The sequence below is a fragment of the Anopheles stephensi genome, chromosome X (genome assembly GCF_013141755.1).
Source record: "Anopheles stephensi strain Indian chromosome X, UCI_ANSTEP_V1.0, whole genome shotgun sequence".
NCBI lineage: Eukaryota > Metazoa > Arthropoda > Insecta > Diptera > Culicidae > Anopheles > Anopheles stephensi.
In genome coordinates, this window is record NC_050201.1 from 2,431,286 (window position 1) to 2,455,768 (window position 24,483).

General features: G+C 45.0%; 1 protein-coding gene across 9 annotated transcripts in view; it reads right to left on the bottom strand.

Annotated features, from left to right (window-relative positions):
- LOC118503498 overlaps positions 1–18,027 on the bottom strand; it is a 28,288-nt gene extending 10,261 nt beyond the window's left edge. Inside the window, exons 1-5 of one of the 9 annotated variants that reach the window (XM_036036875.1) lie at positions 17,778–18,019; positions 15,543–15,579; positions 15,064–15,461; positions 10,824–10,977; positions 10,538–10,752 (exon numbers count right to left, since the gene is read on the bottom strand). In XM_036036875.1, coding sequence (XP_035892768.1) covers positions 10,538–10,752; positions 10,824–10,977; positions 15,064–15,139 — 445 coding nt within the window. In that variant the 5' untranslated portion in view covers positions 15,140–15,461; positions 15,543–15,579; positions 17,778–18,019. Of the gene's footprint in view, positions 1–10,537; positions 10,753–10,823; positions 10,978–15,063; positions 15,633–17,703; positions 17,722–17,750 lie in introns of those variants that run through there. The other 8 variants (XM_036036838.1, XM_036036830.1, XM_036036848.1 and 5 more) reach the window with 8 other exon arrangements.
- Between the last annotated feature and the right edge of the window lie 6,456 nt (positions 18,028–24,483).

Consider the following 24,483-nt stretch of genomic DNA (forward strand, 5'->3'; position numbering starts at 1 on the left):
GGCGTAATTAAGAATACGCCGAAAACTTTCTAATTTTTCATAATTATCTCATGCCCGTCGACACGCCCAGCTGCCCAATTTTACACACCCTTTTCTTTCGCCTTTTTTGTTTCTTGCGGTGATGCTCAAGCACCCCATGAGAGGTGTAATGCTAGTAAGGGAAAAGAAGCGTTTTTTTTTCTTCTCGGGTGCTAGTTTCCTGGAGAGTGCCTTTCACTTTTATCCACACACATATACAGAAATAGACGAACAAGGGAAATGGAATAGAAACTCTTCAGTTAAAAGTTTTCCCCCCGGGCTTAACTTCGTTTATGCAACCGAGTTTGGGAGTTGGGTGCAGGAAGAGATGCTACATACCGATGCCGTGCAGGACATGTTTCAGGAGAAAAATGGCGAGCGCCACGTGTTGTTGTAAGAAGACAATGAATCACTCAACAACGGCTCTTCTGAGAATCCCTTTTTTTGCGAGATCGGACCGTCCCGAACGTGACTTTGTACAAAAGCGCCCGTTGGGTTTTTGAGGATGTTATCACACTCTGCGCCACGTATAAGCTACCTTAGATACGGAGATTGATATAATGTTGAGGGGCAATCTGTTAGATTATCAATAATAACCCGATTATCCGAGCATAGTGCACACTTCTGGATTCTATGGTCAGCAGGAAGAACAATGTTTGACTTATTTTGAGCTTCAGTCGCGTTCGGCACAAGTAAATAGTTTTGCTGACTATATTAGTAACAAAAATTCGTCATTAGAGTCTTGATTAGACCTCTGCTAATTAGGACTCTACGTGTTGAGGAGCTAGAAGTTCTTATTGACTCGAGGATTTCCTTCAAGGAATAACTCGATCTTGTCGTATCAAGCTTTTTAGCTGACAGCTAAGACTCCTTGTATGTCTCTTCCAGCTTGCATCCATCCTCGTTTGTCAGCAATATTAACTGTTGTGACCCCACCAAATGCATTATCCGCCATCGAGAAGCCCTATAACACACCATCCACACCAACCACAATCACACAAAAAACAACCCCCTGTTTTTTGTTAACACATAACTAAACAAATCAGTTAGTTATTGACAATTCAAACAGCACTTTGCAGCACTATTCATCCATTCATCCATCCATCGCCGGAACTGTTGTGTCCGTCGCTTGTCGGAACGATACCTGTGTGGACCTAATTATCATTTATTTATGTGAAACTTTTTTTTCTCTCTCCCTCTCTCTCTCTAGCTATATCTCGTACCAAACATGCAACCACAAAACCGCTCGCTAGAAACACACAAACTCACAAACACAGTGTAGTATTGGGGGGCAGATTAATGCAAACACAATAAGTGCGGTGTGGATGGATTGAGGAGCGAAAAAACAGAGAAGAATGCTAACGCCGGTACACCGGCTGGTTTGGAAATTCATTTATCTCCAATCAATTACACCTATTCGCGTATCCTTGTAGAAGTTTGGCGCTAGACTGGTGCCAGGCAGTTACGCATACTAATTAATTCAAATTCAATTCATAACAGGGAGATAATTTTCAATATATAAATCCTAGTGTAGCAGTTAATTTGATTTGGAGCGGCAGTAGATCGCTTTGTTGATTTATTGACGACTTTTTTTTTCGTATGTTTGCACTCTCTCACCCTCTCACTCATGCTGCCGGCTCATTTGTCACGTTTATCAACGCTTCAGATTTCAGTTAGGTGTGGGGGGGGGGGGGGAGAGTGATTTTTTCAATAAAACAGATGGCTTTTTTCGCCATTGTTTGCTCAATCAATAATCGACCATTTGCAGGTTGGCACAGGTGATAAATTGTTGATATGCATTTTATGCTGCTCGTTAGATCAATTTGTGGCACTGCAGCGTGGCGGATTGGAGATATTGGTAGGTACTTTATTGTGCTTAATGTAACACGCTAACCAGCAAATAAAATGGGGCTCGCATCGATATCCAGCTAAGTACCGAGATCCATTTCAGAGAGCGTTCTACTGCCGCGGGTGGATAGCGTAAAGCGTTAGAATGATTTCACCACACAAATCTTGAGTCGAAATTTTAAGTTCCGTATCTGGTCCACCAATTCCAACGCCTCGCGCGCCCACCAGTTTGACAGTTTCTTTATCAGCTGTACTGTTTCTAAGATGGCTTTCGAAGGCTTTGAATTGTCTCTCCAACCCGAACACATTGAGACAGTTGGGACTACGCAGGAGCTCTCGAAAATCCTATTTGAAATTGGATAGCTCCAGACAGTGGAAAGGCTTGCGTAGGTTGGTCCCCGGGTGCACCAAACACCAAACGTACACAAGCACCCACATAGCTACAGGAATTGCTCCACACGTCGATAAATCACGCAACGAAGGGTTGTACTGTATCCGGTAGGCAAGCGAGTGAAAGTGACACGCAACATGAGGACGGACGGGCTGTTTTGGTTTTGGTTGGGTGTTTGGGTCGTCAAGAGTCTGAAAGTTGGTACTCGGTGGCGGTTAAAATCGGATTTCGATTTTTTTTTCACTCTCTCTCTCTCACACACGCTTCCAGACCCAGTCCAAGAGTGTCCGTATCGGTTCACTGGGAGGAGGTGGTTCCGGATAAACCCCTTTGCCAGCGATATTAGATCCTTCGCCATCGAACGGTTGGTATGAAGCACGGTCAAAACACGTTTATCCCTGAGGATAAAGAGGAGCAGTAGGGTATGCCGTCAAAATCCTTGATCGTGGGACAGCAACTCTAGAGGATTGAGATGAACGTTTTTGCAAGTACGAGTACTGTGAATCCTCCAACTGATCTCCCGGTGAAAGAGACATCAAGTGCAATGGGAGTTGTATCACTCTTGGTGGAATTTCATTACATTGGCTTACAGCCTTAGTGTTGATAGTGCGTTGACATTCAACCAACTTCTAAGCATGTAAATCGGTACTAAAGTACTCTAAACTCTCTCTAGTCTTGCTCTGCGATTTCTAACATCCTGGACATTGCCGAAGTTCTTCGTCTACTTCGTTGGCCTGACGACCTCAAGAAGGCTTGCGGCCTGCTCGACATCCTGGACTTCATTGAACTTTATTTCTTCGTTGGCTGTAGCTACCGTTTCCTCTTCTTCGTCGTGGACTCTACAACTTGAAGAGGTCTCGCGGCTTCATGAGCTTCATTGACGTCCTTCTTCTTTCGCAATAAATGAAGTAGAATCTCAAGAGAGGTCTTAGCCTGCTACTACTTGCCTGTATGATCTACATGAAGTCCTTCTGCTTCAGAGGTCACCTTCTGCCCCTTCTAGCTTCTTGAGCTTCAATGAAGTCCTTTTTCTTGAACGATGACTGTAGTATAACCTCAAGAGGACTTGATGAGCTCAGGATTTTTTTTTCTTTTCTCCTTCACTGACAACCTCACGAGATCTCGGCCAGTCATTTCTGTCATCGTGGACTTTACTGAGCTCCGAAAGCTTCTTCGTCGACAGCTACGAGAGGTCTCGGTTTGCGGATTTCAGTATTTGTGACATACTGAGCTTCATTGAAGTTCTTCTGCCTCTTTGATTACTACAATTCAACCTCAAGAGGTCTTGGTATCGTGGCCGAATAAATAGAAGTTCATCTTCGTTGAGAACCTCAAGAGGACTTGGTCTACTATTTCGGATTTCTGGACTTCATTGAGGTTTTCCCTCTTCTCAATTTTCTGTAGTGCAACTTCAAGAGGTCTCAAGGTCTACCATTTTGGGCATCCTGAACTTTTTGGAAGTATTTTTACAGCCCTTTGCGTTTATGAAAATGCAATCTGGACAGGATTTGATACTGAATCGTGCTCCGTGTGAAGACCGTGACTGCTCCCACCGTAGGCACAGTATTCCACAAAAACAAATTATGATAATCATCATTGGAAATATCAACTCGTGTTACATGTTTTTCAAAGGGATTGCTTTAACGACTCATTTAATGCCACACACAAAAAACGATCATAATTGCTACTATCCAGCTCCGGGCGTAATGCGCAATGGCCATGGTTAATTAATTGCTTGCAGCTAGCTCATTTTCTGTTTCTCGCCCCGAGCATTACCTCACAAAGAGTTGATTCACTGGAATAGAACAAATCCATGCTTATCAAATGATTCTAACTTTCGCCTTCCCATCGGGGTTTTTTTTGTTTGCTTTAGGTTATTACGAGCAAAGTACAAATCGGTTCCAATCGATTGTTGCAATCAGGTGAATAGCGCACAAAAAACTCCAAGGCCCCCTACCACACGACAATGATGATGGATTGGATGAAATTAAAGATGAGAAGCAGAATCGAGACACGATCAAAAGAACAAAAGCGCTCCGGTTTTCTGTAAGCGACTGTTTGCACGCGAACATCAGCCAACAGTAGGACAGTTTCCATTCGTTGTTCTGGGACTGATACGCGAGTGCACAGGTACGGGGAAAGCAGCAGCGCGCGGGAACTCACATTAAAACCGCGATGGATGATATCGTGCTGCATACGGTTCCTGTGTGAGGAAACGCCCGGCAATCTCAGCGTGTAAGAAATCGGAGCTAAATGAAACGATTGGCGTAGCGAAATGAAATTAACCAAGGAAAAAGTGACTTTCCTGCCAAATCCAAAATCTGCCTTGTCATCGTAGAGAAACAATAAATTTTCCACTACATTAAGCTTTCGAATGATAAAAGATTCTCTGCCTCCCGCCTTTGTGACAGACGGCCGGTCGGCAGCAGCAGGAGCCGACTGAATAGAGAGTTTCTCATTCGCCTGTCTCCATTCCGGCACGAGACGGTGAAGTGCACCAATGAATTCGTAAGAAAGCAGGGCGTCTAGCTCCGAATAGCGCTGGTGCTGGTGCGGCTATAAACGCGCGAGGCAACTCCACGGGAAGCCCCATTGAGGGCCTTAATGTTTCCACGAGCCATGAAAGCATAGCATCCTGCGGGCAATTCCCGCTGGCCCGAGCTGCTACGAGCCCGAGCCCGTCCATTGTGCTAGGATAAACATAAAGGCATTACGAACAGGGAAGAAACTTAAGAACATCGGGTCGGGAGTGTCCTGAGCGCACGGCACAAGTACGGCGTCTTGCGCACGGGAACACCAGTTGGAACAACAGAGAGAGAGAGAGAGAGAGAGAGAGGGAGAGGCAGAGGGAGAAAAAAAGTGCCTGACAGTCGTGAGAATGCAGGAAATCTGGTTCAATCTGGTTCTTCGTGGGTCATGAGAATGTGATAATAATAATCAAATCTCATCCTGCCCGACTGCCCCGAGGCCTCCGCCGGGACGGATCATCAAATGCTAAAAAGCCTTGGCCCGTTTTGCTCAACGACCAGCAGAACATACCTCGCATCTCGCTCGGAACCGTTCAAAGCGGCGGTTGAATGTCATCCGTCCTAGGCGACGGCTACGAAACTAGAGCAGTGCGCTGTCGTGTATGCGTATCGATGATGATCGTTCGGAAGGAGGACGCCGATTCGCTAGAACATGATTTGTCCGTTTTTTTTTTTCTTTTGCTCTCCTCCTTTGGTTGGGGTGTTTCATGTTTTCCAAGATTCATTTCTTCGACCCCATAAAAAAGCCACCCCGTTCCGGCTTACCCTTTCCGTTTCCTGCACACCATTACGGGTAGCGTAGCGAGTGTTTTGGAATAATTTGAAGATTTAAAATTATACTTCATCCCGATGGAAAAATGCAACGCACACACACAGGCACACGCACCAATACTAGCTCACGATTCCCTTCGCTTCCCTTACCAGGAAATGCCAGATCCATTTGCCATTGCTTCCTGGCCATTGAAATCGTTTCCCTCGCTTTTATCCTGCTAGCCAGTAGCATTAGGGTGCCGCTAATGCACTATGGGCACTAGGCATAAAATTATTTTTCAATGAGATTTGTCTTCAAAAAAGTGTTTAGCAATACGGCCAGGCCGTTCTTTATGAATAAAAAAAAAGTGTTTATTTTAAAATGACGAATCCTCATGCTCGTTTGTTAAGTGGAAACGTATACCTTATACCAACAGATCATCGCAGTGGAGACGCCTAGTATCACTGGTCATATGAGAGTTGAAGAACAAACCCTTGTAAAGCTTTTATTTTTACGAATATTTACAGATAATTTCTTAAATTGATAATGTAAAATAAAAACAAGCTTAAAATAATATTTTTTATGTCTAAAGTACAACTACGCAATTTCTTCCCAATGCAAAACGTGGTAGAAGATACTTAAACCAATATAACATTCCAATGGAGACGCCTGGTACCTCTGGTAACTCAGCGACTATTCACAAATAATTTCTTCATGTTGATTTTTTTGTTATTTGATCATCTACTTATGTCGCTTACTAAAAGTAGCTTCCTTTAAAAATTTAAAAATAAATTTCTTTCCCAGAGTTAAAAGTGGTAGAAGATACCTTAAACGAAAAGACCATCGCAATGGAGACGCCTGGTACTTCTGGTGATTTAGGAGATGGAGTACGATCAATAACCAGATTATTAAAAATATCAGACTTAAACGCAGTTGTGATTCAATTCAAGTACTTTATGAAGTTTGTTTGAGTTTCTTGTACCATGAGGTATCAAATTTTAAAAATTTAAAATTGTTGCTATATCAGCTTTTAATAAGGAAATTTCTTTAGTTCAGCAAAAAATATTAAATAAGATTTGTTTCACCGTTTCATTCTTTGCAATTTTAGCCAAGAGAGAGCTCACTGTTCAATGGGTCGCTCTAAATCGGTTTTCACTGGCAATTTTTTCCCCTTTTTCTTTATCGCTTTTATCGTTTGCTCACACCAAACGGAGAGAAAGAGAGAGCGAGAGTGAACGAACTTCGGTTCGCTTTATTGTTACTTTGTTTGCCTGTCCTTCTTCTCCCTACCGCGCTCTTCTTCCCCCGTACCAAGTTCATAAAAGGTCTTTCCGTAGAACGATTTCGATCGTTTCGAGCCACAATTTTTGCGATTACCCAATTTTGTTTTTTCCTTCCTGTTTTGTTTGTACACACACACACACAGCGCAACACAAGAAATGAACGGAATCTTAAAGCATATTTTACGACGTTTTCTGCATATTGTAGCTTTTTTTGAGGGGTAGAAGTAGCTATTCCTGTCTTGCTGCTTCCCGATAGATGTTTGGCCATGAATAGCCACGCGTAGCCCTTTGGCTGATCGTGCCTGTTTTGGGGTTCCACTTTCGTATCCTGGCGGTCCTGCAGTCCACCCATTTCGACCATACATTTCGTGGTATGCTCGATGCTATTTGTTGTTGCATACCGAACCCCAAGGGAGCTTTCTCGGTGGGTAAAATATTTTATCCCGAAGCACCCGAACGCCCGAGTGCCTCCAAATGATTTCTTTCGATACAGTGATCAACAGCATCTCCGGTGGGATGGAGAATTGCAATGGGAAGGCGAGTTGGCAAAAGCCACCATTCACCAATTGAACCACTTGCGGTATCGTTTAGCTACGTTTGCCGTACGATTGCATGGAACAGGAATGGACGACTGCTGCTTGCAAAATCTCGTAGCATTGTGCCAAAAATTGGTGCAATCGTGTGTTATATTTGTTTGGATTCAGCTGACGGTAAAACGGTTCTTTCATCAGGAGGGAGAGAGAGAGAGAGAGGGAGAGTGCTTACAGACACATTTCGTCGACAATATTGCCAAATACCTGGTCGATGTTATTTACACTGATATTCTGGTGGCTTTTGACTCGATATCCTATCCCATTCTGGGCTAAGGCTTTTGAAAACCTTATGGTTAAATCGAATAAGTTATGTATCTCGTGTTGAAGAGTTGAAGGAAATGTATAGCGAGAATTCTATAGCCAACCACGGAGATTTCCTGACAGTTCCTCCTGTCTTTCGCTCAACACCTGTTACGAGACATTGATGTACAGCCCAATGACGTTAAGCCTTCTCGCTGCCGAGAAGCACTGTAATGACTGCGTACTTCTTCAGTAAAAACCTCTCAGACATGCTGAGTTCCTGATGTGTTCGAAGCGAGCTCTCACTAACCACTGATGTAACGCTCAATTTGATCACAGTATCACCAAACTCCAACCTCTCCTCGATAAAACTCTCCGATTAAGGCCTACCCATCTGACAGACATAATCAGATGCTACGGATCCTACTCAGCATCAGTTGGAAGATTCGCAGCTCCAACCTGTGCAAAAACACCTTTTTCGTTTTGGAATACCTCGCGTCTCTATTGGACAGAGAGTTGTAGAGTCCGCGTTTTGAGGCATTTCAACGAAACGCTCTAAGGCTTCTCCCATTGAAAAGTCCTAACGATACACGCTCGGATTACGCCAGTCGATGCGTACTGTTCGGACTACAGCCACGACTCTCGATTCTCGACGAACGAACGCCCGAAACGCCTCTTTGCGGTAAGCTTAATCAGTGGTGAGATTGACGCGCTTTTTTGTGTGCCTCATCAAGGACTCTTAGAGGCTTGCGAAATAATTCGCAGAGCTTCAGTCGGACGGTTTCAATCAGCATGATGAGAGCTATTTTCAACCAGCTTTACAATCACTATGATTTTTGGGAATGTCTCAGTCTGCGCTTCGTTACAACATAGTATACGATCCACTGAGTTGTTGCTAATAGCTAGTTCATTTAGTGAACGACTAAATCCAATGATCGGAATAGTTATACTTTAATAGAGAGTCAATTGATTATCATTAAACACTTCATATACAAGCTGCACAATCCCTTTGCTTCAGGCTTCCTTGAAAGCGTGGTTGTCTACTGCTTGCTACCTAGATGACGTGCTCTGAGTATTTCAGGAATTTTCTCTATCGATACACTGATGAAACGTTCCATAGCGGCACCTTTATATTTTTGGTGCCTCCCTCTCTAGTGCAGCTAAGAGGATATTGTCAGTATGATCCAGTGTCAATTGGGCTCATGAAAACAAGACTTCTTGCAGAAAGCAATAGAAACAGAAAAAAAATATTTAAACTCATCATTCCAAAACTCAATAGCGTTTAACAAAAACCAACTCGATATTGTGTAAATTCACGGTGTAGCTATAGGAGCCAGTACCAGTGTAGCATGATGCTCGCAACGTGATTCATCCCAAGAAGAATAGATGAATTGACCATTTTATTCCTTTTGCTTCTCAGAATTTACCACCGGCTCGTGGCCGGAAACTGTGTATGTGAGCGTTGCGGTTTTTAACCTCTTGTCTGCCCTTTATTAGACAAAAACGTTACCGTCATAGCTTGTTTTGCAAAAAAAAATGTTTTTTTTTTGCAGTCCTGCCCTTCGGGAATGCTCTTAGTGAACAAATACGCCACCAAAAATTCTATTCTTCCTTTGCAACATTTTTCACCCCCATGCTTGAGTTTGCATCAGCTCGGATTCTTCCACGATGCGTTATTTGTAGCGAACGCCTTCCGAAACGGGTTCGTGAAGAACGCCACAGAAACCACAAAATTTTCCAAATTCTGGAGCTTTTTTCCCCCTCCCCATTTACAGCCAGATAACACCAAGGCATCATGTCGAAGAAATATGTTTCTTAAGAAGCATGGCAGGATTTCGCTTAAAATCCATCCCGTGATGGTAAGATTCGCACAGCCGGTAAGGTTGTGATTCTTCTTAAAAATAATATCTCCCCAACAAACCATTTAATCGTCAGCAATGGTTGGAGCTTGGCACACTCCAAAACACTATCTGATGTGTTGCAGTTACCAGACATATGGATGGCATCGCTCAATTAGCTTTGAATATTCAGGCTGCATAGTTCATCAACGTTCGGGTGCAAAATTTGCTGATGGTGATCACTTTCAGCAGCTTCAACTTTTGAATGGCCGGTAGCGTCCGGTTAGTCCTGCCCCGGGGTAGCAACTTATATTACCAGGTAAACCATTCGCAAACCGAACCATCAGCCGGTCTCGGTTACCGGTTACCCAGGAATCACCCCAAGAATGCATTAGTGCTGGGATTACGGTCCAGTCCCAGTGTCCCTGAGCGCCTGTAAATAGTGGCTGCCACCGTACTTCGTACGCATTGCCGTATTCGGTTGAGGCACATGAAAAACGGTTCAACACATGTCATTGAGGCGATAATCTATTGCTTTACTGGGATTTGGGAGATTGAGCTTTGGTTCCGTCTGGTCCGGCCGGGTGAACGCATACGCACACACCAGCGACTGCCGGGTGTAGACGTGTTTCTTGCATATAACGACAGCAACGAAAAACCAGGAGCGTCCTTCATATAATAACCGGAAAGCCGTAACGAGCTCAAAATGATTAGCTGTAATCCACTCCAGTGGCAATGAAAGCATTCATTTGCGAGCGAACCGTGTATATCTTGATTGTGACCTGAACTGAACCGTACAGAAAAAAAACAACAACAACGGGGTAAAGTGGTTTGTAATAGCTTTGCATGGTAGTTGTGTAAAGCGCATTTGCGCTTTTCAACCGCCCTGGATAAGAGTCAGTGAAACTTTTCTTTCGCTTTTCGCTAGAGGGTTGGTTTTATGTACCCGGCGGCAACAAAAAAAAAAACAAGTTCACCCTTAACTTGTTTCTCAAGCTTCAAAGTAAAGCCTTTCCTCGGTTTGGTTCGCTGTGATATGTAACTTACCGGCCACCGTCATATTGCCAACGCCGTGCGTCAGCTTAAACTCCGGTGCGTCGCCCGATATTTCGCACCGGTACGAACCGCTCGATCGTATGTTGAGATTGTGCAGCTGAATGCTGCACATAAACTGATTGCAGAACTGTACCGTCGAGTTCTGCAGCACCGTCACACCGTCCACATCGAAGAACATCAAGCTCTTGGGCATCATCGGGGAGTATCTGTTGGATGGAAAGTAGAGCACCTGCTGCAAACCTCGGAGCTACGAAACAGAGACCGCCACAAAACTTACCTGAAGAATTCCCGCTCGTCTTTGTACCATTTGACGGAGTTGAGCTTGTGCGTGCCCATGTCATAGGTGCAGGAGAGTGTGACCGTTTCGCGCACATCGACCACTTCCGGCACGGTGATTTCTGTCAGTTGCAGACATCTGGCGAGTGTTAATGCTGTCATGGAGGAGAAAGGAATCAAATGATATATACATTAACATTATTTCAAATCATATACAATTCAAGACTTGCTTCGATGTTATCGGACAGGAGCTCCTGAAGTGAATCTTTGGAATATTCCTCGATTCCTGTTAGTGTTGGAATCTATTGGAATTCAAATAAAATTCCCACTCGAGATTCAGCTCTTAAACTCCGAAACTGAATGCAAAGCATTCTAAGTCTGAGAATGCTCCAGAGCATTTAAAGTCTGTACCACTTCAAAACAAGTCTTCTAGACGAGTCATTAAGAATTCGATCGACTTTCAATCGAATCTGAATCTATTTGAATCCGTCATCAAGGATCCAATCTGGATCGAATCTGTGAATTTTTGAATATCTCGATTCCTGCATCTGCCGCAACGCTTATTCCTGGAACTAATCCATTATTATTCCTCTACCTAAGGTTTCCTGGAACTGGAACTGGAAGCATTTCTGTAAAATGTTCCAGCGGTTGTGGTTAGCGTGCAGCTGGTAGAATATATGTCAGCAAAACCACTGATTAATTCTGGACCAGTGTGAATATCGCGAGGTTCACTTCTGCAAAGTCAAACTAAATCTAGCGGTGTACGGGCTTAATGAAAATTGTTTAATGTGAAGAGAACTTTATTGAGACCTTATTCTTGGGAATACAAACTTTGTAACCAACTACTTCCAGGAAATAATTGACCAATACGATCGAAAGAGTTTAACACTTGCTCCAATATAGAACTTATTATCGGTATCACAGACAGCAAGATCTTAACAATAGTTCTATACAAGAGATACAGGGTTTAATTGTCAAAGGGATACAGGGAAACGTCTCAGAGTGATAGTCAAATATTTCAAGCATATAATGGAATCTTAGATAAGCTTCAAGGAATAGCTTTGAGGCAAACGAATACAAAGTTTACTCTTAAGACTGACTAAAACTCGCCAGGAGCCCTCAGAGGCCTACAAAAGTACCATGAAATAGCCTTGAAGCTCCTCAAACATTCGTTCGATGTAGTCTAATTAACAAAAATAGTTCAATCTTATAATTGAAAGTGATTTTTAAAAAACCAAAAAGATAATATCTAGCATCCTTGAACGTATGTAGGGAGTTTCGACCTCCATTTTTCATTTTGCTGTCCAACATCAAAGCTTGAGTCGGTGATCTGAAAAAAATCCGTTTCAACGTCCAAAACAAACATCAGCTTCCAGTGCAGCGAATGGGAGAGCAGTAATAAATGATCAAACTATTCGTTCGCTTGCTTGCGCATCGATTGCACTCAATTCACAGCTGAAAAATCAATCGCCGAACGAATGTTACAACTTTGTTTCACAAGCTACCAGGCGCCTCCATCTATTCACAGGTTTTCAACCGTAACGGCTTTTAGCAAGAGGAAACCGTTTTTCTCGTTCGTTTTTGTTGTTGTTGCTCTGCATGTACAGTAATGTCTCCAAGCTGCTTTCACCATTGCGACATTTGAATCAGTTATGATGAATCAATTCAGCCTTCATACGTAAGAAAACACACACACACACCCGGAAGAAGATCGCAACAAAAGGGAACCATACAGCAAGGAAAAAAATCTGCACCAAACACCAGCCATGACAGAACGATAAATCACTTATTCGCGGCACGGGGTGCCAAAGCAAAAGATTACACCTTTTACCTCGAGTTGCTCGATGGGAGTACGTTGCTCGCGACATGTCGCACCCCAAATAGCAACAAAAAAATCCCACACGACAGAGCAAAAGCACCACGCAGAAGAAGCCGGAGGGCTTCCGCTTCTGTCTCTTGCTACTTCCGGGAGAGGATATTTTTACTAATTGCGACAAGAAAATAAAACTGTCACTCAGTAATTTGTCAGCATGATTTATGGCGCGTCGGAGTTGTGCCGCATCCGCCGAACCGCTCAACCGAGAACGCGGCCACCATACAGACGCGGCACCGATGTTTCGACGACACCACCCGGAACGGCACGGGAACAAACAAAAAAAAACATCACAGATGATGAGGATGACGATGAGGATGAAAAACTAAAATTAACGGGGAAGGAGCGCTAGCGAGCAGCATATACATTCATGGGAAAACATCTACACACACACAAACGCGGGAAAGAAAGAAGAAAAACACATTTCGGTCGCGAGACAAGAAACTGTGTAATGCTGGAAACCACGGTGAAAGAACGCACCAAAAAAGAAAACCGCAAACGCACGAAGTATGACGTGACGCGCTCTTCACACAAACACACTTCCACGCTCCAGGCCGCAACACTAATTTTCCAGCAATTCAAAATTAAACACAGCCACACAAAACGGCCGCTAATGGTCACAAAGGAGCTAAGCATTTTGCAGCGCCCTTAGCATCATGAATGGCACTTGAGAAAAACCTCTCCCACAGGAGCAAGAGAGAGAGAGGGAGAGAGACCGCGCGAGGCAGAAGGTCGAATGGAAAATTGTTCCAGCTAGCTAAGTGGTGTTCTCGTCTATATTTGTGCAAGGGATGATAAAACGACTGGGTCGCAAAAACAAACACAGAGACCAAAAACACAAAAAAAAATACACACACACACCGCACCAGCGAATCCCCCGGCGAATGCGTTCGCTGTAAATTGTGCGAGCTCGGTGGCGGTTATGTACCTAGCCTTATGCCACTTGGGCTAAGATTGTTTTGGGGCAAAGATCTTTTATCTTGGTGCTTGGTGCTGCATGTGTAAGCAAGAACTGTGGTGACGATAGAATAGAGAGAGAAAAACCAAAACCTTCCAAAAGCTTGCAGTTTGTTCGTTCGGGACTATCGAAAGCGGAAGGTAAAGTTTGGAAAGGATTTGTCCATTTTTTTGACCTCAAAAGGATCTCATGAAATGGCACGCGTTATCGGTAAGAGGGTGAGTAGTTGATGGACAGTGTCAAGAGGTCCACTCTGTCTTGGTACTTCAGCCGAATTAGGAGAGGCGAATGAATCAAAAAGGTGTTAGAATTGGCGTGTGTCATGTGGGTGTCCTTTTGAGGAACTTTGCAATCATATAGTGGAGTCTTGCATGCAGCTATAGGGAAGATTTGGGATTTGAGGGAAGACAGTATTTTTATGTTTAACCACCACTATTTTAAAGATATAGTTGATTGCTTAAATTCCTCCAAACTGAAAGATTCTCTTATATGATTGCAAAATTAAAATTCGACTTCGGAGGAATTGGAATATTGAATCGCGAGTTGCAGTGTCACTGTGAGGAGCCGAGTATGATCTGAAACCCCAGATCTGGTCTACATCACCAGCTAGGACATATAGTGCGCATGAAGAACGACAACTCTTCTAAGACAAGTTCTAAGTCTAAGTATTCTGAAGCACCTCGGACTACTGCTTCAAAAAGCTCAACGTATGAGATGGCGCAATCAGGTGTTGTGAGATAAGTAGTGCTCTGTTAGGCCTCAGTCCTAGTTCACTGAAGGAGTCCCGGATGCTCTCTGGATGACAAACGACCTGAAGTAGATAGATGGATCCTTCCATAGCTACAAACTACTACTCCGGATAAAATTCAGAATACATTTATCGCCCCTAAAAAATTCACCAACCTCACCACTCACCATCAAACCACCATAAAAACCCAGGAAAAGCGACGACTTCATGGCCAAATACCTCAAAGTCTCTCCAAAACTAACCCAACCGTAATGAAACGGAAAATTATTTCAATTTACCGCACGTGTGTTCTGAGCCGTAAGCCACCGTTGACCAGTCCAGCCCAACCTGCCATACAAACTCAACCTAATTTCTCGCCACACACTTTAACATCACCACCTGTGCCGATCGGATCGCCCTGCCCATACTCAGCGATGCCACTCAGCGGGTGAACGGGTTTTTGTTTGTCGGGCTTAAATTGAATGTCCTTCTGTGTGTGTGTGTGCACAATCCGCTTTCACCCAATCGTGGTGATGAAGCAAAAGTGTCAATATTAATTAAATCGCTTATATCCAATCAATCACCTCGGAAGTATAATCTACCCGGCGGCGACAGAGGCACAGAGATCTCGAAGCAAGTGGAAAGAAGAAAGAACTGGCGGAGTGTCACCGAGCGCTACTTACCCTGCAGTAATAAGACAGCTGCGGTTAGCCTACCATTCAGGCGCATCCTATGGCCAAGAGCGATATAGCTGTGCATGTGTTAATTGGATGCCACTCCGGGTGTGCTGGTGTGCGAATGGTTTGATTGTTGCAGCGTCTGTTCGATTGCGTCCCGGCACAACTGTTTACACTGGCTAACTAAACGCGTGCTAGAGCGTACCACTAGATACAACAATCCTGCCACTTGTCATTTTAGGACGCACACAACAGCTCACACAAACGTGATGCGTAATGGCCGAGACACAGATATTCGGAGGACTTTAACGACACTTCACGTTTTGTCTTTCCTTCCCAAGCTACCGGTTTACTGTAATAAACACTTTACACCACTATCTGCACTGAGTAATGTTGTTCTCGTGCTGGAAGTAGATAATTGTTCAGTACCACTTTTCCGACACTTGACCCGTGATGGCTCGGTTGTAAAAAAATCGCCCTTAAACCTTCCAAACCACAGGCTATGTCTAGTGCTACTTGTCGCTGCAGAGAGAAGAGTGTGGTTAAGGTCTGGAACTCGCTGCTCCAAACATAAGCTGGATGGAGAAAAAGTGTAACCGCAGTCAATACATTATCCATTATCATCCGGCACCTCAAAATCTTATCGCTTGCGGTCATCGGAACCAAATAATCCTACGGGAAACACTGGGGACAAATTGCTAGCAACGGGAGTGAAAGAAAAAAAATCTAACTTCTTCAAGGTTTTGCCGTAGGTATTTGTGGTTTGATATACTGGAGAGATAATTCTTTGACTCGACGTGGTAGAAACTTTGGTTGATACTTCTAGGTACTTTACAAGAATCTTTGCGTTTTTTAAGCGAGAAAAGGCGTTAGTGAACTTCGGTTCTGGTTATGAGTTATGGAAGGATTTCTTCTTCATAGGCTCTACAACTTCAAGGATTCTTGAGGATTTCTGGCATCTTCAGTTAAGTTTCCTCGTAACTTCTACAGTCAGTTCTGAGATTCTATCCGAACCAAATAGCTTCTGTCTCTATATTGCAGGGATCGGTGTTTAGAGCTCTTTCCAATATTTTTAACTACAGGACACATCTTAGATCTTCCAACCATCCGCAACTCTTTGAGGACTTATGATAAATGTCACCGAATAGCATCAAGATAAGTTGAAAGATGAAACGATGATGGTTGATTGTGATGGAAAGCTGCCCCAAAAAAAGCTGCAGCTCCTAAGATATCAAAAACTGGTCCATAATCTTGATCCTTTCCCAGCATCAACTAAGCAGTCCTGTACCACTCAAACGATATACGGCACCGCAAACCGATGGCATTGTTGAAAACGACTATTCTGGACGCTGAAAGTCCCGTGTTATCATCACTTGCACCAAGCTGTCTGGCATCCCGGGAGTTTTGTTTTTTTTTGCTCGCGCTCTCCCCCATCACAACAATTCACACGGGACATTTGACTCAGCCGCAATATTGTATTGCGGCTAGATATCATTTTGACACGGTGGCAACCAGCTTCTCACAATCATATTGCTTCCGTCACATACCGGCCAATGTTGCTGGCATAAGGATGCCGAGAGGAGGAAAGCGAGAAGAGAAAAAAAACAAAACAGGCAAACACACAAGCAGCAGCAAACAAGAAAACAAAAAACGTTATACAGACCACTCCATTACTCGCTTTAATATCCCGATTTCCCGAAACACCCGCAAGGATAAATGGATAAATGCAAAACGGTGGTGCCATTGCGTCCATTTTTCTTTTTCCTTTTTTTTCCCTTCCTTTCCTCTCTGTCGGGTTTTGTTGTTAATGCTCCCTTCTGTGTTGATTTTTTGGATTCCTTTCTTCCTTTTTTGTTGGTGAGGCCTCGATGCAATCGCGGCCCTTGTGTGTGTGTGTGTGTGTGTGTGTGTGTGTGTGTGTGTGTGTGTGTGTGTGCTGTTTCATTTTCCACGCCTTATTTTCTTGTTCTTCTTGTTCACCCCTTTTGTGTGTATGTGTGTGTGTGTGTGTGGCACAGTCACCTATTCTACCGGACCAAACAGTTTCGGTTTTACGTTATTGCGAATGTCATTCTGCCAGTGACAACGACATTCATTGCGTTTGTTGGTTTTATGAGGCGTGGATTTCTTTTCCTGCCGTCCTTTTGTGTTTTGTTGCTGTGTGGTTTTTCCTTTTGTTTTTTTTGAAATTGTTTTTTGTTTCACTTTCAACCATCGGTATGTCTCGTCAACCCGTCATTTGCTCTTTTGGGTTGGGGAACAATTAGTCGCACATCGGATGGAAGCTGAAGTCCCACAGATCTCCATTTTGTTATATAAAAGCATTCACACATTTCACCGCCAGGAGAAAAAAAGAAACCGATCAAGTTGTGTGCCCTTTGTCCTTTGACATTAACTGTCACCGATCACTGAATAGCCACGCACGCACCAATCGTCCGACTGAGATCTCGCTGGTCGCACCATCGTAAACAAAAGAGTCTTCAAGATGATCCGCAACCACTATTGACGCATCGGAGCCTTTATATGGCCGTGTAAGCCTTCACTTTAGCTTGCGGCTCGAGTTAGTTTTATTGGTAAGTTGCAGATGTTTGCCACCACACAACGTGCTTCCTTCTCCCTCACACCCTTCTTCACAACCCCCCTCACCCTCTCTTTCTTCTCTCTCTCTCGCTCTCTCTCTCTCTTTCTCTCACTTGTTCCCTCCACTGGCACCTACTCACAAGAAACCACCGCGGACTCGGCCAAGAACCGCACACGCACCACGACCCACAACCGACGAACCGAAGCACGTGAATTCGTCAGCCACTTTCTTCGCTAGTCAAAAACCTCGTCGGTCAGTTTGCGACGGCAGTTTTCCTTAAACGGCGCTAGTCGAAACTCTTTCCCGTGTATCCGTGTTTTATTGCCCCGTGTGTCCGTACGCGGTCGGGCTGCTGTGCTAACTGACTGGCCGGACGGTTTCCGATGCGTCGACAAGCGGTCCGACCGGATCTTCGATGCCAGCCAGCATCCGACGACAACGGCCGAGCACGCACACCGTGGCTCCGAGCGTGACCCGAACGAAGGATGCTGGGCGTATAAGCACCAGGCCGAATGGCAAAACAGCGCGAGAGCAAGAGAGTTCGGTCCCCGGCTTTTGGGGCACGGCTTCGCTCAGAGCGCACGGCAAACCATCATCGGGAACCGTCATCGACCAAAAGGGAGTGACTTCAATGACGATGCTTCGTTTGATGGCTCGATGGGTGGGGTAGCTACTACAAACCCCGGTAACCGTTTGGTGAAGGAAAACCCGTTGTATCCAATAAGAAATGGGTCCTGTAGTAACAACGCTGCCTACAAAAGCATCACTCAGACTTTTAGGGAATTTAAAATGCGTTCCAAAGTAGGGTGGATAAATTCTAGAAGACAGAATTTTAAAGCTTGAAGCCTCCTGAAGAAACCTTGAGAAGATTAGAGTACAACCTAGACACTCGCATCTGAAGCAGGTTAGAGCTTGGTAACGATAGTAAAATCGATGTCGTTTCTTCTCAAACTGAAGCCTCTTATTGTCTCCAAAGTTTTTACCTACTTACCCACCAATGCGTAGAAACAGGGATTTCTCCAGATACTGTGAATATCTTGAACTTTTAACTGCTTCTCTTCGGGCGACTTACGATGAATTGGCATTATGCTGGGCAACACGCTTCAGACTGGTCCAGATTTTTGATCGACCATTTTCGTTACAGGGTCACCGAGCTGCCACCAAGACGGAGGACCTGTCATGTTTAATTCATCTGAATGACCTTCCGAACCTACCTCCGATACCAGATCGATGCGCCGATTGTGAAATCATCGTTCAAGCTAAGAAAGAAACCGATCTCGCCATCTCTTTCCAAATTCTTCAGACACTCAGATCCTTCGCCCTCAAAGAACAAAGGGCGTGCAGTGCGTAAAAGTTTAACGCTCTTTAATACTTACCATAAATTTATCGAGCAAAACAACGACAAACCATCCACGCAACAAACAAAAAACAGCGCTCCCAAGAAGACTCATTCAAACGTTCGCTGACATTATTCCCCACGTGATCTCAATTGAGCCTCAAGTGAAGGCGTCGGCATGGTTAGAGTCGCGTTACACTTTTTCTCGCCTCCCCACCCCCAAGCCATAAGCGCCTAGAAGCGCAAGCAGGAATTTTAATGCATTTTAATTCACTACGAAATAAACAGAAGTACGTTAAGGGTTGTCGTAAATTGAAACGGCCGTCGATGTGACGAGCGAGATTTTCGGGGTTAAAGTGTAGGTACCTTTGCCTCGTTTTTTTTTTATATGCCGTAATTATGTAGTACGTGTGGGGGTGTCAAGTCAGTCGACTAAATCTCAAGATATCGACGAGTGAGATTTTTCTTTTCGCTTGTTTCAAACTGCTCCGGTTGGTCCCTGCTCTGCTTGAATATTATGATGTCCTCAAGAGTCGTCGAGCGTCACAGAAGGTAGCATGACGCTTGCACTCAAACCCGGCGCACGATTGACGATTTACAATTAAAAGCGGCAAGAATCCAGCGAGTGTGCGGGAGTGAGCAAGAGAGCGCGCTCATCACTTTGGCTGGATTGGGTCGTAAAAACAGCCCGGGACGACTGCTACTGCTGGTGCTCATTTAATGCCACAAGGAAAAGTCGTGAAGATTACTCGATTTAACTCTCGGCTGACTGTTTGTTTAACCCCAGCCCCAATCGGATTTATTGGGCCGTACTTTGTGTGCAATCCCGCGTACCGAAAGGGGCCCGCAGGATACAGCCCCGTAACGTTGACATCCGCGGCCGCCTGGTGCCCTGACGGGGGTAGAACCGTTCGGCGCCTTGGCGCATCGGCGATTTATTTGCATCGTAAATTTCTCCATTCGTCACGGTTGACCGGTTCGGCACATTTTTCGGTTGGCACCGCCACTACCGGCGAACACTTTGGAACGCGTCCAGGCCTAGTTTAAGGTGGGGTACCATCGACAACGGTCGTCGGTCATCGGCGCGGAAACGCGGAAATCTCGGACTAAATCTTCCTCCCTGCCGACCGGTGCACACCACCAGCTCCGTCCTGACGTCAGCAACAGACGCTCCCATACACTCGGGCCAACTGTCGAGGAAGTGACCGGGCAAGAGATATGTGTACGAACAAACAGAAGTTCACCGATGCTGCCAAGTGCAACGAGGTATGAAAGTTGATAATCGTAATAATGATCCTTCGACTACACTTTTTCTGTCCAGGATGGGGGAAAAAAAAGCTCGACGGAAACGGAATGTCTGTGGATGGTTTTTACCTCGTCGTCGTGGTGTTTGCTCGGCGACCATAAGCGACATGGTTCAGGAGCTCCAATCGCTGCAGTAGTCTGTGCGCAGATGCTAAGCCTTGCACGAGACATTGCAAAGGCTCTCACCATCCCCATCGACGAACGAAGAAGAGATATTGATGGAGAAAGGTCGCTCTTTCTTTCTCATTCTCTCCCCCTCTCTCTCTCTCTCATCACTCGTAGTCTTTTGATGCGTTCCGAGATATTAAATGCAACTCCTACAATTGTGACCTCTTCGCACGGAGAAAGTGACGCACATTAATAATTAGGATCGCTCCCATCCATCCGCGACCACGATAATGCAGTCGACCCACTCTGCACACAAAGTACAAAAGACATCCATGCACGACCACCGTCACTACCGCGCGTGTTCAACGCCATTTTTTACCCCACCCGCTGCTACACGCTTTCGGTACGCTCTGTACTCCCACCGGGACCGGGCGCAACACTGACAACTACTTGACAGAACATGATAAACGTCGGACCGGCACCTTCGCCGTACCGGTACCGGTGGTTCCCTAAGCATTCCGGTAGGCATTTCGTCATCCGCCACGCCAACAGGGCCGCGCAGTAAAAGCTCCCACCAAAAATGGGAGGAAAATTAATTACCCTGACCCTTGTCATAAGTCGATTTTAATTAAGGCGACAAAAAAAAGCCGACCCCACCTACCATTTCGCACAGTACAGCACAGTACACAGGAGGATGCCAAAGCCAACAAGCAACAACAAAAAAATGTGGAAGGAATCCTGAATTGAACATAGGAAAAAAAACATGAGGCGACAGCTAACGCAAACCAAACCGAATGCACGAGAATCTTTTCTTCTTGGTGGCTGAACAAGCAGAGAGAAAAATCAGAGCGGCAAAAGATCGATACACAGATCCGATTATCCTCGCCCCCTGAGTGCCGTTCAATCGAAGAATCAGTTTTTAATTTTCTCATTATCATAAGAAGCGGCACCAGACGTGAAGCGGCTTCAAGATATATATAATGCTATGTATCCTTCATTTTAGCTATTTCGCTTCTACTTTATACAAATCGGTCGGTGGTGAAGAGCATTGCTACTACGGTCTTCCTTTTGCTGTCTGCCCTGACAATCTGCTAGGTCATGCTGGGCAGGGGTTTCGTGGATCGATATATTACATGCATGCGGCAGCTAGAGCAAACATAAGAAATTCTTCAAGATTTTTTGAAGAATGGGTAAGATCACGGTGAGTAGTAAACTTCCCGTAGTGCAGCGTGATAGAGGGTCCTTCTACCTCTTTGACACAACTCAAAAGTTGAGACTGAGCGATTTTGTAGTAGCGACACCCTGATAGTCTTCAACTCCGTAATACTGACGCTAGGGGCGGTCCGGTGGCAGAGGCGACAGCGGCGCCGGTCTTCACACGGCAGGGCCGGGGTTCAAATCCCATCCAGACCGCCTCCCCGTACGAAAGGCTGACTACTTTTCTACGGGTAAAATTAAGTCACAGAAAGCCAGAAATGGCAGGCCGAGACCTCTCGAGGTTGTAGTGCCACAGGAGAAGAAGAAGAGTTAATAAACTCTATCTCCTAATCTCCCTTTCTTGTATATGAGACAGATGATACCAAGACCCTAATCACATGCATGGGAGAAGCTTACAAACCTGATCTGCCACAGAAGCCCTCAAGCACGTAGTGCTGTTGTCTACTCACGCAATATCTCAGCATTAATGACGTACTCATCAAAGACTTCACATCATCTCTGTTTGGGAGACTGCCACGTCGACGACCCTAAAGGGCCTTAAAAGGGTTGGGTCCTCATCACAACCATTTATTCTAATATACTTCGTAGAGTTGAGGAGCAACAGTCAGAAAATCCTCTCGAAGGCGAAAAAAAAGTATGTGTCGAATTGAGACAGAGTCCACGTCTCAGAAGTGTATGTGAATCAGGTAACTCACTAAAAATTTGGTGAACTTCGATATTTGGTTTCGTGAAAACCCTGCAATGGCTTACGAAACTCTTTTTTATAGTTCTTCGCTACGGAGAAATGGGTCCGGATGGGATTCTATAACCAGTCTTGACGGGTGAATGTTTTCTTCTTGTTTTTATTTGGCTCTACAACCGCGTGAAGACTTCACTCGCCATTACTGGATATCCAGTCTAGCTGGAAAAATGAGATATGCCTGTAATGAACATATATTGATATCCCATACACTCGGAATCTGTGCATATTAAACTGTCCAGATGTCGACATTCCAACTGCCGACACGAGACTTGCCCATGAGGAGGCTTCAAAGGAAACATGAACAATAATGATAAAAAACCCACCCCCTTTCGCTTCCAGACCACGGAAACATGATTGATGTACAGAGTTTTCAAAGGACATTTATCATCAACAGTGAAAGGGATGAAACGTAAAGGGTTCATTCGCTGCTTAACTACACACACACACAGGCGAATGTGCAGGCAGAAGCAGACAATCAAAGCGTGATTGCAAGCTTCGATGTTGTCATTGTATATCTGTCTACTAATAAGTCGCTGTCAAATGGCAATTGTCAGACGAGCTACTTCTCTAATTCTCTGCCTGTTAGACTAACTGTGGGAGGTTTATGAAGTAATGGCTAACCTGTACCAACGGCACTAGTTCGCAATTGTACCTCTCGAAAAAGCAGGCGCCACCAATAATACTTTATTTCTTCCTGTTCTAACTACAACACAACGTGTGCGGACGCGGTCAGACGCCATTTTAAAATAATTGCTTCACTTACCTCCAGCTTCGAAACGAATGAAAGCAACTGAAAACATTGAACCACCGCAAGGAGAGCAGCAAGAGGGGGGAGAAAAGCACATCCTCATGTTTGCAGCAATGTCTGACGCGTTGACCTGCACCTTTAAACCATCATTTATTATTTCGCCCCGTTTTGCCATTCTTCTGGGAGGGCTCTCAAATTTCCTTCCAACGTTACGATGAGGGCGGGGGGGGAGGGGAAGGTGGAGAGAAGGATAAAAAACAACAACAACTCGGGGTAGGCACAAAAAAAAACCAGGCATACAACTACCTTGCTCGCACTCAACTTCGTTACGGTTTCGGGTTTGATGCCACCCCGGCTGGTGGGCTCCACTTCATCATCCAATTAAATATTTTTCAACAGGATTTATGATGGCCCATTTGTTTTCCACTCCGTGGCGCTATTGTGGGTGGGCCCGGTAGATAAATATGTTTTTGGCGGTGGAGGAGTCGGCGTTGGTGGCTACGAAAATATGGTTCCTCATCGTTTTACGAGCGAATAATTGAGCCGGGCGCGTAAGGGTAGCACAGGTGCGCGCACATGTCAGCCGGGCAGCAGGCAACAGAGTGTCAAGGAAACAAAATCAAAACTGTAACTAGAATATTGTAGCAACCTGGGAGAGAGAGAGAGAGAGAGAGAGAATAAAAAAAAATCGCCCAAAAAGTCCTTGAGAGAGTCCTTGGATATTGACTTGAACTTTGTTGGAGTCAGGGGAAAAAAAAACTTACCTCATCTATTATCCATCCAGTTTTTGGTTAACATCAGAAAGTAAGCGACGTAGCAGACATCATTCCGAAACGTTCCCGAAAAATCCCAGCTTCGCCAACTATTTGCAACGCCGTCAATTTTCCTTATCTGCGCACGCATGGACACGCTTTACTGTACGATCTGGCCCACCTTCCCCGGTTAATTTGTTGCAAATGGACACGAAACTACGTACGGGCACTGCCGCTCACCGGTGCCGGAAGGTTTCCTTCTGGCCAATAAATTTTGTAAGCTCCGGCAATCCCGTGAACCTTCACGCGTGGTGCAGACGGTAACGGGGGGTTTGACGGGGCCATCTTTACATCCCAAAAGCCGGAAACCGGATGCAGCACGGGCTACAGAACTCGGGCTGCAAATTGCAAAACCCCCAGCGATGCAACACCATTAAGCCGCCACCGTGTGTGTGTGTGTGTGTGTGTGTGTGTGTAGAATTCTACACCATAGCCCACGCTCGCACATCCACCACCATATGCCGCGTTGATAAGTGTTCGCCAGACATGCTGACAGTGCCCGGATGCGAAGTATTTAGCCGGGCAAAACCTGCGTCGCGCGTGTGTGTATGTGTGTGGGATGTGTGAAGAAAGGAC